General features: G+C 44.6%; 1 protein-coding gene across 3 annotated transcripts in view; it reads right to left on the minus strand.

Annotated features, from left to right (window-relative positions):
- The window catches only part of LOC135542370 (protein MTSS 2-like), a 114,017-nt gene that overhangs the window by 12,493 nt on the left and 86,004 nt on the right, over positions 1-15,520 (minus strand). For all 3 annotated transcript variants that reach the window (XM_064969296.1, XM_064969297.1, XM_064969295.1), the window contains exons 7-10: positions 9,693-9,850; positions 6,782-6,889; positions 6,498-6,595; positions 534-630 (exon numbers count right to left, since the gene is read on the minus strand). In XM_064969296.1, coding sequence (XP_064825368.1) covers positions 534-630; positions 6,498-6,595; positions 6,782-6,889; positions 9,693-9,850 — 461 coding nt within the window. The remainder of the gene's footprint in view (positions 1-533; positions 631-6,497; positions 6,596-6,781; positions 6,890-9,692; positions 9,851-15,520) is intronic.

Below are 15,520 nucleotides of genomic sequence, written 5' to 3' on the forward strand. Positions count from 1 at the left end.
TCTCTGTGGTTGGTTTGGCTGGCAGAGCGGACATGGGTGCGGTGGGCACCAGAGCGGGCCGAGATGGTTGGCGAGTTGCCCTCGCTGAGGGAGCGCGCGGTACCGTCCCAGCCCTCAAAGCGTGCCAATGGACTGGGCGAGCGGCGCTACCCACGAAGGGACGACCAGAGGAGGGATAGAGAGAAAATGGTTTGTGTTTCAAGCAGCGGAAGTTGTAAAGGGTACTGCGTAACTGAGGTTGAGGGAGGGGGCCAGACAGAGCAATGTCTTTCTTTTATACTGTTTACTGGGGTTTAGATAAAACAGTACAAGTTAAGGGCAATAGTTTGAACTTTGAATGTAAGAATCAATGATTTCATATACTATGCTGCAGTGGACTGAAGTTTTCTTTCAAATTTGTTAAAATCAAGCCCCCTGGACAAAAGTGCAGCAATGGGGTGAGATTATGATTGATGCATTTGAAAAATTCAGCAGCCAAAAGAATAAAGGGCACATAGGAGCATTTCAAAATGGAGAAAGTCAGTCAGTCTTACCTGTGCTGGGTCCATGGAGGGCAGGCAAAGGTGAATGCTGTCCACCGAGGTAGCGATGGAGTCCAGAGAGGGGACGTACCTAATAGAGTTGTAGTTACTGAGAGAGTAAGAGAGCGAGAAAGTTTGTGGAAGATAAATAAATCATATTAATGAAAAAGGAAATAAGATAAATAAAAAAGGAGAGAAAGACAACAAGGCATACAAACCTGGCACCATTACATCTGAAATGGAGCCAAGCGACAGACAGTGTGTGAACAAACTTCAGAAAAAAATGTTAATATTTTTTTTAAGGAACTCAGTCCGGCTTTCAACTTACTCTTGAAAGTTGTAATAGTAGAATGTACAAGGTTCAATCTCAAAATGTAGTGCATCATCAAATGTAGTGCATCATCAAATGTAGTGCATCATCAGTTTTCCTCGTCATGTCAGTCATTGCATACCTTAGAGCAGGGGTTCCCAAATTTTTTCACTCGGTGCCCCCCCACCCCAGCATTGGGGACCATCCCGCCCCCCGAACGCGTGACTTCTATTTCTATGTGCACAAGCACTGTCCATGACAAATTGTTCACCTCTCGTTGGTGGAGAGAATTTTGCAGTGTTAAAACTTATTTCCTGCCATTCTACACATTTTGTCATGGGGTGTAAAAGCACATTTTCTTGCAAATCTATACATTTTGCCATGTCTAATGTGTATTCATGTGATATTTGAGTGATACAATTTACAACAATAACTATGGACAGATTATTTATTTTTTGAATCATTAACTGACATGGGCTAGTTGATCTGGAGTTATAAAGAGTTATAAATAGCTAAGGTATGCAATTACTAACATGACAAGAGAAAGTGGGGCCCTGAGTGAAAAAGTTAACCCTGAAGGAGCTGCAAAGCAAAGCTCCACAGCAGAGATTGGAGTATCTGATTGAGTATCACTTTAAGCCATACACTCCACAAGGCTGGCTTTATGGAAGAGTGACCAGAAAAAAGCCATTGCTTAAAGAACACAATAAGCAAACACATTTGCCAAAAGGCATGCGGGAGGCTCCCCAAACATATGGAAGAAGGTACTCTGGTCAGATGTGACAAAAATTGAGCTTTTTGGAAATCAAGGAAAACGCTATGTCTGGCGCAAATCCAACACCTCTTCACCCGAGAACATCATCCCAACAGTGAAGCATGGTGGTGGCAGCATCATGCTGTGGGGATGTTTTTCCATCGGCAGGGACCAGGAAACTGGTCAGAATTGAAGGAATGATGGACAGCGCTAAATAGTATGAAATTCTCGAGGGAAACCTGTTCCACTCTTCCAGAGATTTGAGACCGGGATGGAGGTTCAACTTCCAGCAGGACAATGACCAGAAGCATACTGCTAAAGCAACACGAGTGGTTTAGGGGAAACATTTAAATGTCTTGGAATGGCCTAGTTAAAGCCCAGACCTCAATCCAATTGAGAATCTGTGATTGCTGTACACCAGTGGAACCCATCCGACTCGAAGGAGCTGGAGCAGTTTTGCCTTGAAGAATGGCCAAAAATCCCAGTGTCTAAATGTGCCAAGCTTATAGCTGTGGTTCTATAAAGTATTGAGTTTGGGGGGGGGGGTGAATAGTTATGCACGCTCAAGTTATTTTTTTGGTCTTATTTCTTGTTTCACAAGAAAACATATTTTGCATCTTCAAAGTTGTAGGCATGTTGTGTCAATCAAATGATACAAACCCCCAACAATTCCAGGTTGTAAGGCAACAAAATAGGAATAATGCCAAGGGGAGTGAATACTTTTGCAAGGCACTGTAGTTCTGTCCTTGAGCTGTTCTGTATTATGTTTCATGTTAAGGAAGAGTAGCTGCTGCTTTTGCAACAGCTAATGGGGATCCTAATAAAATACCATCCTCTGACATGTAATGAACAATTCCTTCTGAAATTAAACTATTGAGTCGGTGGATAACTGATGTATTGGAAACTGCACATGACACCGTGGTCCTTTTATCTGTTATAAAGAGCTGCACATTTTGATGTGTCTTACTACATTGTAAGTTTTCTGGTTAATGTTTTTTTGAAATTGTACGTTAGGTTGTCTAGTCATAACATTCAGATGCAGTAGATACACATATGAGTAGTGTAGGATATGTAAACATTATATAAAGTGACGTTATCTTTAAAGTGACTAGTGATACCTTTATCAAGTCTATTTATTTAAGTGGCCAGAGATTTGAGTCTATGTTGGCAGCAGCCATGTTAGTGGGAAACTGGTTAGTGATGTTAAACAGCCATCACTATGTTAGTGATGGCTGTTTAACAGTCTGATGGCCTTGAGATAGAAGCTGTTTTTCCGTCTCTTGGTCCCAGCTTTGACGCAACTGTACTGACATCGACTTCTGGATGATAGCGTGGTGAACAGGCTGTGGCTCGGGTGGTTGTTGTCCTTGGTGATCTTTTTTCCTTCCTGTGACATCGGGTGCTGTAGGTGTCCTGGAGGGCAGGTAGTTTGCCCCCGGGGATGTGTTGTGCAGACCGCACTACCCTCTGCAGAGCCCTGCGGTTGTGGGCGCGGTAAGCAAATTGGAGGGGGTCTAGGGTATCAGGAAGGGTGGAGGTGATATGATCTTTGACTCGTCTCTCAAAGCATTTCATGATGACAGAAGTGAGTGCTACAGGGTGATAGTTATTCAGTTCAGTTACCTTAGCTTTCTTGGGAACAGGAACATCTTGAAGCATGCGGGGACAACAGACTGGGCTAGGGATGGTTAAATATGTCCGTAAACACACCAGCCAGCTGGTCTGTGCATGCTCTGAGGACGTGGCTAGGGATGCCGTCTGGGCCGGTAGCCTTGCGAGGGTTAACGAGTTTTAAATGTTTTATTCACGTTGGCCACGGAGGAGGAGAGCCCACAGGCTTTGGTAGCGGGCCGTGTCAGTGGCACTGCATTGTCCTCAAAGTGCGCAAAGAAGTTATTTGGTTTGTCTGGAAGCAAGACGATGTCCTCGACGGTTTTCTTTTTGTAATCTGTGATTGACTGTAGACCCTGACACATATGTCTCATGTTTGAGCTTTTGAATTGCGACTCTACTTTGTCTCTATACTGATGCTTTGCTTGTGTGATTGCCGTGTGGAGGGAATAGCTGCACTGTTTGTGTTTGGTCATGTTTCCGGTCGCCTTGCCATGATTAAAAGCGGTGGTTCGCGCTTTCAGTTTTGTGCCAATGTTGCCATCAATCCACGGTTTCTGGTTAGGTAAGGTTTTAATGGCCTGCATTTGCCTCATGCAGGGCGACGCAGCACGACACATCTTCATCGATCCAGAGCATCTCAAACATGCTCAATGGGTGACATGTCTAGTGAGTATGCAGGCCATGGAAGAACTGGGACATTTTCAGCTTCCAAGAATTGTGTTCAGATCCTTGCAACATGGGCCGTGCATTAGCATGCTAAAACACGAGGTGATTGCAGCAGATGAATGGCAATGATGAATCACAGTATCTGTCCATTCAAATGGCCATAGATAAAATGCAATTGTGTTCGTTCTCTGTAGCTATGCCTGCCCATACCATAACCCCACAATGGGGCACACCTTGACATCAGGAAACCACTCTCCCACACAATGCTATACAACGCTGTCTGCCATCTGCCCTGTACAGTAGAAACCGGGATTCATCCGTGAAGAGCACACTTCTTTAGTGTGCCAGTGGCAATCAAAGGTGAGCATTTACCCACTGAAGTCGGTAACAACACCTAACTGCAGTCAGGTCAAGACCCAGTTGAGGACAACGAGCACACAGATAAGCTTCCGGTTGGACGTACTGCCAGATTCTCAAAAATGACATCGAAGGTGGCTTATGTTAGAGAAATTAACATTAAATTATCTGGTAACAGCTCTGGTGGACATACCTTCAGTCAGCATGCCAATTGTAAGCTCCCTCAAAACTTGAGACATCTGTGTTGTGTGACAAACCTGCACATTTTAGAGAGGCCTTTTATTGTCCCCCAGCACAAGGTGCACCTGTATATTTATCATGCTGTTTAATCAGCTTCTTGATATGCCACACCTATCAGGTGGAAGGATTATCTTGGCAAGGAGAAATGCGCACTAACAGATGTATGTTTCTGGGATCTTTTATTTGAGCTCATGAAACATGGGACCAACACTTTACATGTTGAGTTAATATTTTCCTCAGTGCATAAGTCAGAAGTATGATGAAAATATAAAAGTGGGGACTCTAGCAAGCCCCATTAATAAAGCCTCTTCTTCTTTTGTAGCTCCCAAGGCAGCACCCTGAATACCATGTTGACAGAGGTATGCAGTCACGCTCTCGTCATGTTTTGCAGTTATGTGTAGTTTTGCAGTTAGGTAATGTTCCAAATGGCACCCTATTCCCTATATAGTACACTAATTTCAGCCCATGGGGTTCTGGTCAAAAATACTGCACTATGTGGGTAGAAGGGTGCCATTTGGAACACATACTAAATCAAACTGTGCGAATCCAATCATGGACTTTGGTGTATTGGCCATGCAAATAGCTAAAAGTAGAAGGCCTGGTTTGAATGTGTAAATGGTCTGCTACATCAACACACTGCAGGTCTTGAGCATAGTAGTAGTTTTGAGAAACGTTTGACTGCTTAAGTGGAAACTGAGCTCTGTCAGTGGAGAGTTGTCAGAACAGACTGTAGTGGAAACTACCGCTCTAAATGACTATCCCAAACAGGCTGGACCAATGAGGGCTGTGGTGTGTGTGTGTGTGTGTGCGTGCTTGTATGAGTTCCAAAGAGAGGACTGCAAAGCCAAGTTGACAGGAAACCCACTAAGCCAACCCAACCTCAAACTGTTGCAATTTTTTATACTGTAGTTTGATATTTACTGTATATTATAGAGGTCTTGTTGACACCTTTAGTTAACCAAAGAGCGTAATGAATGTCATACATCATCAATTACAATACATATAAAAATCACATTCAAATAAACTTCTACTTGTACTTAGCTGTGTTTAGGTGCTTTGGACAAGGGTTCGGATGAGGTACACTTTGGAGTTTTATTTGGAGAGTACCACATGAAGACTGGAGATCTAAGCCTAGTCATTCTCCCACTTGCCTGCTCACCCTTCTACCCTCTCTATGATGGAGGAAGTCATCCACCCACCCTCCCTACCCCAATCAGCTCCTGGGGGACGTGCGTTTTGGCTGTGGCATGGACGATCAGTATACCCCTCCCCCCACCATGGGATACACACACATTCCCCTCTTATACACAGTGAGATGAAATCCGGAACATGTGTTTGAGTCTGCACACAGTAGAGGCTTGCTGCAGACATCCTGAGTGAGATGAAGCCAAGTGTGTGTGTCATCCCAGGCCATTCCATGGTAAGCAGACAGGACACATGGGTGACAGACTGTCTGCAGCCGCCATGCCCCACTATTCTTCCCTTCCCTTGGCTCCACTTCACATGTCCCCTCTGAACTTTACTCAGTCACCTGCTTTCTTTATCATCCCTCCCCTACATCCCTCTCCAAGACTGCGTTCCAAATGGCACACTATTCCCTACACACTGCACTACTTTTGACTTGGCTCTGGCCAAAAGTAGTGCAGTATTTAGGGAATAGGGTGCCATTTAGGGATCAAATGTTTAACTAAACCCTATTACGGAAGCACACTTCCTGAGCTAGCTCCAGTCAGTGGAACTGTGATAGCACAGACACACTGAACTTCACTTAGCTGCTCCTACTATCCATTTGATCCAGTTCCTCTTCCTGCACCGCCCCAATTTGGTAAGCTCTCGAAATATCAAGACGGCCCCCATGCAGTGTCAAAGGCAGGGACTTTGGTGTGAAGCAGTGTGCGTATGTGTGCCCATACTTAGTACCTGAGTACTTAGTGTAGTGTGTGTGTACACAAGTGTTGGTAAGTTTGTGTATGAGTAAGAATGTGTGAGTACGTGTGTGTGATTTGTGTTTTTGCGTGTGTGTGTGTTTAGCTACCTGCTGATGCTGCTCTTGCGGGACAGCGTGTTGCTGGGGGAGGCAGGGGGCGTCTGGTAACTGTAGCTGTATTCAGATCCCTTCAGATCCAAGATCACCTGTTGAGTGGGGAGAAAAAAAATAATGTGTGAGAATGAGTACATGGAACAGTGGGAATATTTAACACTGTGTGTGTGTGTGTATGTGTGCGAGTATGTGGTTAAGTGTATTTGGGAAGGTATATTGATGTCTCTGTGTGTGGTGCGAACAAGTGTGTGTGTGTGTGTGTGTATCATCCAGCTTACCTGTTCGCTGGCGAGGGGCAGTTTGCTGGGTTCGGCCGTCAGGCTGCTCAGGTCTTCTAGGATGGTCTGCAGGTGGGTCACTTCTCCCAGCATGCTAATCTCATGATCCTGTACACACATAACCACAGATCAGACACACACAACCAAATCACCAAAAACCACAGCGCTGCCCATAACCACAGATCCCAGACACAACTATCAGTTACAAATAGCCCCTAGTAAAAAGGCTTGGGCGGTATATCAGGGTAATTGGTTTTTCAATACCGTCAAAACTATTACTTTCAAGTTTTTCCAATACATGTGTATATTTCTAGCTATTTATTTAGTAAATACCAGCAGTCAACTTGTGCAATACGTTAGGAGATAAAGCAGATCACGTTATTTTGCATTTTGAAGCTTACTTAGTTCCCCAGAACAGCTGAGCCAGTCACATATTTGTAAATAAGACAAGGAGACAAAGCGGGAGCAGGTGAGTCCAGCTGCGTATTGACACGGGTGACGTTTTATATTGAAAATTACTTTTTTTGCTTCAATAGAGTGATCAGGGAGGTGCAACTATACTTTTCCTTCACAGAATGTACATCACTGCAACACATTCAGCTGAAAATATCTTAATTGTCATCGGATGACAACAGAAGTGCAAAGCTATTTCACTGGCAGCCACACAAGTAAATGAGCTTACAATGAAAAAGCAAGGTCTGCTTGACAAAAATTATGCATGGCCATCACATTTCTCCTCCCTCATCTTCATCTGCCCTAGTCCATTCGGGAGACCAGGTAATCTGTTTACAAACTGTATCATTAGACGGTTCTACAGCTGTTTTTTTCCATGGAACCCCATAGGCCAGCATAGCTGACCCAAGCTGAAGAAGCAAAAAAGAGTTACCTGGTGATATAATAGTTCCTGGAATGTACTTATACCATTACATCGCCAAGGGCATGGATTCCACATTTGGACCATTGGGGCGACGTGAAAGGCAGTCCTCCAGATCGCAAGGCATTATTGTTAAATATTGGAGTCTGGGCGTGCGATTAAGTTTCCCAGTTGCATAGTTTTTACATTTTATGCCAAACAGATATTGTGAGAGCAATAGTAGGGCCAAAGCGTAGTTTACATAGATCAATGAACATCACCTCTTCCAGGGCAATGGGAGCCACCATATTTCTCGATTCTCAGCCAGGGAGCAGAAGAGCCAATTTATACATTCGCCGAAATGATAAAGCTTGGAAATATAATTAAGAGTTTGGAACGGATAGCCCTCCAGCATCTTTCCCTCTGTGTAAATGTGTTAATTTATTCTGGGATCTCTTACCTTTCTATTTACATTATGAACATTCACTGTGGAGTTTATCCCAATAGCCGGAAGGTGGAGACATAGAAAGCATTGAGCTCACAAAATTTAACCAAGGCAATTATTAACTTTCACAATAGAAATTCTGCCGGTTAGAACGACTGGAATGTTAAGCCATCTACTGTGGTCTGATTGAATTGATTTGAGCAAACTGTTTAAGTTTTGGGCAATGGTTTTATCTAAAATTAATATATTGATTCCTACATTTTTAAAATGGGAAATGATTGGGATTACATAAGAAGAGATGGTGTCCTGTGCTGGGTTGTTAAGGGGGAGTAGGTCAGATTTATTTTAAAATGTGAAATGGAGCTGAATTTGTCTATAATCTTCAAAGCATTCGGGAGCGATAGAGATACATTGTCTAGATAAAGTAAGATATCGTCGGCGAATAATGAGATGACGTGATCCATATAATTTAGAGATATTGGTGTAATTTCTTTCAATTGTAGCACCCATTCTCCCTCAGGAGGTTGAAAGGATTTGGCATGGCCCCTCAGAACTTTTACAGCTGCACCATCGAGAACATCCTGACTGGTTGTATCACTGTCTGGCAACTACACTGCCCCCGACCGGGAAGACCCTACAGAGTGCGTCGCGGGCAGCCCAGCACATCACTGGGGTTAAGTTCCCAGGATGTACATGGCAGGCGGTGTCGGAGAAAGTCCACCAAATATTGCCAGGCTCCAGCCACCTGAGAAATTGCCAGACTCCATGCTCTCGTCCGGCAGGCGGTACCAGTGTATCAAGGCTCAGAACAACAGACTCCTAAACAGTTTCTATCCCCTGGCCATAAGACTGTTAAATGGCTAACAGCTACAGCTCTCCCACAGTCTATCCCCAGTCTACCCACTAAGACAGCTTACACTCATGTTTTTTTCCCTCTCTCTTATTTTTCTATTTTGATGTTGGGAAGGACTTGCAAGTTAAGCATTTCAATGTACTTGTGCATATGAGAAAACTTAAAATACTGTCTACGTCACAAATGGAACCCTATTCCCTACATAGCGCACTACTTGACGAGAGCCCTATGTGGACCTGAGGCCTTGAGGCACTGACCGTCCTATCACCATCAAACATTGCCAGATTCACTCAAAATAGACTCTCATGTCAACAGTGTAAACAGTGTTGAACTTGCATGGTGTTACATCATGGGGTTCTGGGGCCTCCAACCTGTTCCAATCACTTAAACAGAAGGCAGAGACTTTTTATATGAAAATGGATCAACTTCACCAGCTGAGCATTCCAACTAGATCCTTGGGCCAGTCTAGGCCTAGGTAGTACTGACTGAGTCTGGGTCACATGAGTATAAAGCCCTCATACACACAGTTTTCGCATGAATAATAAAGACTGATTCTGGATTATAATTATATCCACACCAAAAATACATATTTGGCATGGACACTGATTCTAGATGAGAGGATAACCCCAGCACAGGTTTGACGTGAATACTGACTGATTCCGGATCAGATGAGACTATAACTAACTCATGAACACATATTTGTCATGAACATAGACTGATTGTAGATCAGATGATGAGAATATTATTATAACCTACTCACCAGCACAGGTTTGAGCATGCTGACAAAGGCACAGTAACGGCCCCTCTCTTCGATGAGCGCCCGGCACACGGCCCTCTTCTCAGTCTCCTCCAGCACAGCATAGCGTACGTTCACCTCCTGCAGGGCGCTGTCCAGCTGCCCGCGCACCTCGTCCTTTCCTAGGGAAACACAGGGGGAAACCAAAGTTGACAGGCAGAGCAGACTGGCAAAATAACAGGCAAACAAAGCCAGCGGGCTGCTTTAGCAAGTTAAAACTCAGGGTGCAAAAACGATGCCCTAAACACGTTTGTTGAGGGGTGTGCATTTAAGTGATAATGCACGAGAAGACCGCGTTTGGAGGATATCCTGGCACGGGTGTTGCTAGGCCCGAAACCATGTCGAGGGCAGGGAAACCGTGCCAATATATCCTCCAAACAACAGCTTCAAGGGCATTATCACTTTTATACAACTGGTTACCAATATATCCAAATAATGATATGATTCACATTTTAATTAAAAAAGTTATTTTGATGAATTTATTAATCCGATTTCATCCTTCCAAGAGATATAGTCCCAACACAAATCTAGGGTTGCTGGTCGTTCGTTCATTTGGGTCCATTTCCAGAGATGCGACCCAGTCTTTTTATTCTGTATCTATGGACGCGACTCGGTCGTTCGTTCTAAATGTTCTACTGCCATACTGTTAGGCAACGTTCTCATTGCTTGCTAGCTAGCCAACTACGGCTGATTTATGGTCATGTCAAACATTGCAGCCAGAATAACGGCAAAGTAACTGAATTTGCATTAGTTTAAACTGTTTTCTAGTGACATTTAAGAATGAGCTAATGATGCACGATTTCACCTGGCATAGAAAATGTGCTCTCTTGTCAGGACACTGTTGTTCAGAGGAACTAGCCAACAACACAGTTAACACAATCACTTCAAACTGAAGCTGGAAAGACTCCAAACTAGCAGCATTTCGTTTTCCCTGTTTGACATGGTATCCATAAAAATGTGGCCTATTCAGGATTTCGACTGGTAGAGAAAAGCTGCCTGCCTGTCTTGTTCAGACTCCTACACTTTCATTACTATGGAACAGCTGGAGATATAATTCTGTATTGAAACGGAGACAGACAGCAAGGTTTATACAAGTCTCTGCTATTGAAAACCAATTGCTAGTCTAAAAAAAGGGAGATCATGTCTAGATGCTTTTTCAAATTAAATCACATTTTATTTGTCAAATGTGCCGAATACAACAGGTGTAGTAGACCTTACAGTGAAATGCTTACTTACAAGTCCTTAAATAACCAACAATGCAGTTATGAGAAATACATGTTAAGTAAAACATAAAAGTAACAAATAATTAAAGAGGAGCAGTAAAATAATAATAGCGAGGATATATAGAGGGTGTACTGGTAGAGTCAATGGGCAGGTGGCACTGGTTAGTCGAGATGTACATATCATGTACAGTAGGTTAAATTCAAGTGACTATGCATAGATTATAAACAGAATAGCAGCAGTTTAAAAGAGGGGGGCAATGCAAATAGTCTGAGTTGCCAATTGATTAGCTGTTCAGGAGCCTCTTGGACCTAGACTTGGCACTCCTGTACCGCTTTCTGTGTGGTAGCAGAGAGAACAGTCTATGACTAGTGTGCCTGGAGTGACAATTTGTAGGGGCATCCTCTGACACCGCCTGGTAGAGGTCCTGGATGGTAGGCAGCTTGGCCCCAGTGATGTACTGGGCCGTAAGCACTACTCTCTGTAGTGCATAGCGATCGGAGGCCGAGCAGTTGCCATACCAGGCAGTGATGCAACCAGTCAGGATGCTCTCGATGGTGTCGCTGTAGAACTTTGAGAGTCTGAGGACCCATGCCAAATCTTTTCAGTCTCCTGAGGGGGAATAGGTTCTATTGTGCGCTCTTCACAACTGTCTTGGTGTGCTTGGACCATGATAGTTTGTTGATGTGGACACCAAGAAAGTTGAAGCTCTCAACCTGCTCCACTACAGCCCCGTCGATGAGAATGGGGGCGTGCTCGGTCCTCCTTTTCTTGTAGTCCATAATCATCTCCTTTGTCTTGATCAGTGGATATCAAGTTTATGAATTGTCTGGCTGGGCTGATGAGACAGTGGACTGTGCAGTGAGATGGGACAGAGTCAACAGGCATTTCAACATCATCGCTTTAGCCAGTGGTAACTTGTGGAATAGACACCAGCTGGAATGTGGTTTTATTAGGCCCACCCATTGTATAATCTATCAATTTAATGAATAATGTACAAATATTTTGAGATCAACTTTCCTCTTTGTATCCCATTCTAATTGCTGGTCAGAGGTGTCTGTTATTTATCCCAAAACCTTTGAAGAGAAATTCAGACCGTGATTGAGAAACTAAAAATACATAGCTTGAGATAGCCAAAGCATAGTACCTGCTATTGCATACTTTTGCCACAAGAAAGCAGTATAACCTTGAAAATCACTTTGTTTTGAATATCCTGTGTTTTCTATACACTGAGCATACAACACATTGAGAACACCTGCTCTTTCCATGACAGACCTACCAAGTGAAAGCAATGATCCCTTATTGATGTCACTTGTTAAATCCACTTCAAATCAGTGTAGATGAAGGGGAGGAGACAGGTTAAATAAAGATTTTTAAGCCTGGAGACAATTGAGACGTGGATTGTGCATGTGGGCCATTCAGAGGGTGAATGGGCTAAGACAAAATATTTAAGTGCCATTTGAATTGGAGTATGGTAGTAGTTGCCAGGTGCACCGGTTCTAGTCAAAAACTGCAACACTGCTGGGTTTTTCACACTCAACAGTTTACAGTGTGATTCAAGACTGGCCCACCACCCAAAAGACATCCAGCCAACTTGACACAACTGTGGGAAGCATTGGAGTCAACTTTGTCCAACATGCCTGTGGAACACGTTCAAAACCTTGTAGAGTCCATGCCCCAACACCAATAGGGGTGGAGCACCTATGTAAGAGGATACTACATAAGATACCACTCCTCTCCTCTTCAACTGTTGTGTCAGTGTGCTCTCTGGGAAGATGCATGCTGCAGGGCTGTCGAGAGCAGGAGATGAACCGGAGTGAAGGCCAATGGCGAGCAGCAAAACGGATGTGTGTGTTGACAAACGCTGTATGGTATGCAGGGGTCTATAAAGAGGCTCTAGAGGGCGCGTGACTGCCTACTCATTTGTGTCCAGCTGCTATGACAACAGATTCCACATACAATTGGCTGTCAGGAAGAAAGGGAAGGGGGCTCTCGCTCTCTGACACATGCACCTCAAAACATACCTTCCTTATGCATGCATGCACGCACTTACCAATTATATAACACACACACACACACACACACACACACACACACACACACACACACACACACACACACACACACACACACACACACACACACAATAGGCTAACTGAATTCATTATCACATGTTTAACTGGGCTCAGAAAGAAATACAAAAGCCGTTGGAAAGAGGGATCCTAAGTCCCTATATAGTGCACAACTTTGACCACCATCATGATCCCTGATTTCCTATTATGTGCTATAGTACCCAAAGCAGACAGCTCACAAGCCCTACACCCTCCAATAGTCCTCTCAAAGACCAAGAAAATGGGTTCCAAATATAAAAACGCAAATGCGCTGGATCTAACGTTTCCAAAACACACACTTCTATCTAAATCTTGGTTGTCGTCACTGATATTTTCACAGATAGACTGGTAAAATAGGCAAGGGTGGAGGTGCAAGGTCAGATCAGATGTGTTTTTGAGAGTTAACGGAATAAAAGACACCTCCATTTTACATTTGAGTAATTTTGCAGATGCTCTTATTCAGAACAAATTACAGTTAGTGCATTCATCTTAAGATGGCTCGGTGGACAACCACATATCACAGGCATAGTAAGTACACTTTTCCTCAGTAAAGTAGCTTTCAGCAAAGTCCGAGCTAGAACGTGGGGAGAGGGATTGAGGTGAGAAGGGATTATTTAGGATACTCTAAAAAGGAGGTAGGGTTTCAGGTGCTTTTGGGAAGATGGGTTGCGAATCTGCGGTCCTAAATTCAGAGGGAAGCTGGTTCCACCAGGGTGTCAGAACAGAGGAGAGCTTGGACTGGGCTGAATGGGAGCTGGGGTGGGAGGGCCAAGAGACCAGAGATGGCAGAACGGAGTGCTTGAGTTGGAGTGTAGGGTTTGAGCATAGCCTGAAGGTAGGGTCAGGGCAGTTCCTCCTGCTGCTCTGTAGGCAAGCCCCATGGCCTTGTAGTGGATGCGAGCTTTGACTGGAAGCCAATGGAGTATCCGGAGGAGCGGGGTGGCATGGGAGAATTTACTACGGTTGAAAACTAGGCCGGCTGCAGTATTCTGGATTAGTTGCAGGGATTTGATGGCACAAGCAGGGAGCCCAGCCAACAGCAAGTTGCAGTAGTCCAGACCGGAGATGACAAGTGCCTGGATTAGGACCTGCACCGCTTCCTGTTTGAGGTAGAGTCGTACTATTCAGATGTTGTAGAGCATGAACCTGCAGGAGCGAGTCACTGCTTTGAAGTTGCCCTGAATGACAGGGTGTTGTCCAGCGTGAATCCAAGGTTCTTTGCACTCTCAAAACCGTGATGGAGAGGTCTTTGAGCGGGCAGGCCTTCCCTAGGAGGAAGAGCAGCTCTGTCTTGTCAAGGTTGAGCTTGAAATGGTTGACCAACATCCAAGCTGAGACATCTGCCAGACATGGAGAGATGCATGTCACCACCTGGATGTCAGAAGGGGGAAGGAGAAAAGTAGTTGAGTGTCATCCGCATTGCAATGATAGGATATGATGGAGATGAGTGACTTGGTGCCTAGAACCGAGCCCTGGGTGACACCTCTAGCGAGAATATGTGGTGTAGACAGATCCTCTCCACGGCACCTTATATGGAGCGGCCTACCGGGTAGGATGCAATCCAAGAGTGTGCACAGCCCTGAGAGGGTGGAGGAGGGTCTGAAGGTTCACGGTATCAAAAGCAGTGGATAGGTCTAGGAGGATGAGAAGAGAGGAGAAAGACTCAACTTTGGCAGCGCTGAGAGCCTCTGTAATACAGAATAGAGCAGTCATGGTTGAGTGAACTCTCTTGAAGACTAACTGGTTAGGGTCAAGAAGATTGATCTGAGGGCGTAAACAAGAGACAGCACTCTCAAGTGTTTTGGAAAGAAAAGAAAGGGATACAAGTTTATAGTTTTTGACGTCAGATGCGCAGTGTTGGTTTCTTGAGGAGTGGAGCGACTCGGGCCATTTTGAAGTCCGAGGGGACACAGCTAGTGGTCTGGGATGAGTTGATAAGGGAAGTGAGGAATGGGAGGTCTCCAGAGATGGTATGGAGAAGGGTGGAGGATGGGATGGGGTTGAGTCGCAGAATTTCTTAAAAAAAAAAAAAAAAAAGGTCAAGGAGTAGGGTAGTTCTGTGTGAGTGAGACCAGTGGACTCAATAGGCTGAGAGAATGAGGAGCGGATGTCAACCTTCTTTTCAAAGTCATCCGCAGAGAGAGAGAGGAGAGGGGGTGGAGGATTAAGGAGGGAGAAGAGTTTCCTAGGGCTAGAGGCAGAAGCTTGACATTTAGAGTGATAGAAAGTGGCTTCAGTAGCAGATACAGTGGAAGAGAAGGTAGAGCGGTGGGAGTGAAAGGATGATAGGTCCTCTGGAAGTTTAATTTTCCTCCATTTTCACTTAGCTACCCCGCAGCCCTGTTCTTTAAGCTCGCAAAGAGTCACCGAGCAGGAGGGGAGGGCTGAGCCCGCTGGGGGAAAGGTGACAATGCGAGTCATATGATGCGGAAAGACAGGAGAGTAGGGTTAAATAGGCAG

The sequence above is a fragment of the Oncorhynchus masou genome, chromosome 6 (assembly GCF_036934945.1).
Source record: "Oncorhynchus masou masou isolate Uvic2021 chromosome 6, UVic_Omas_1.1, whole genome shotgun sequence".
Lineage (NCBI taxonomy): Eukaryota > Metazoa > Chordata > Actinopteri > Salmoniformes > Salmonidae > Oncorhynchus > Oncorhynchus masou.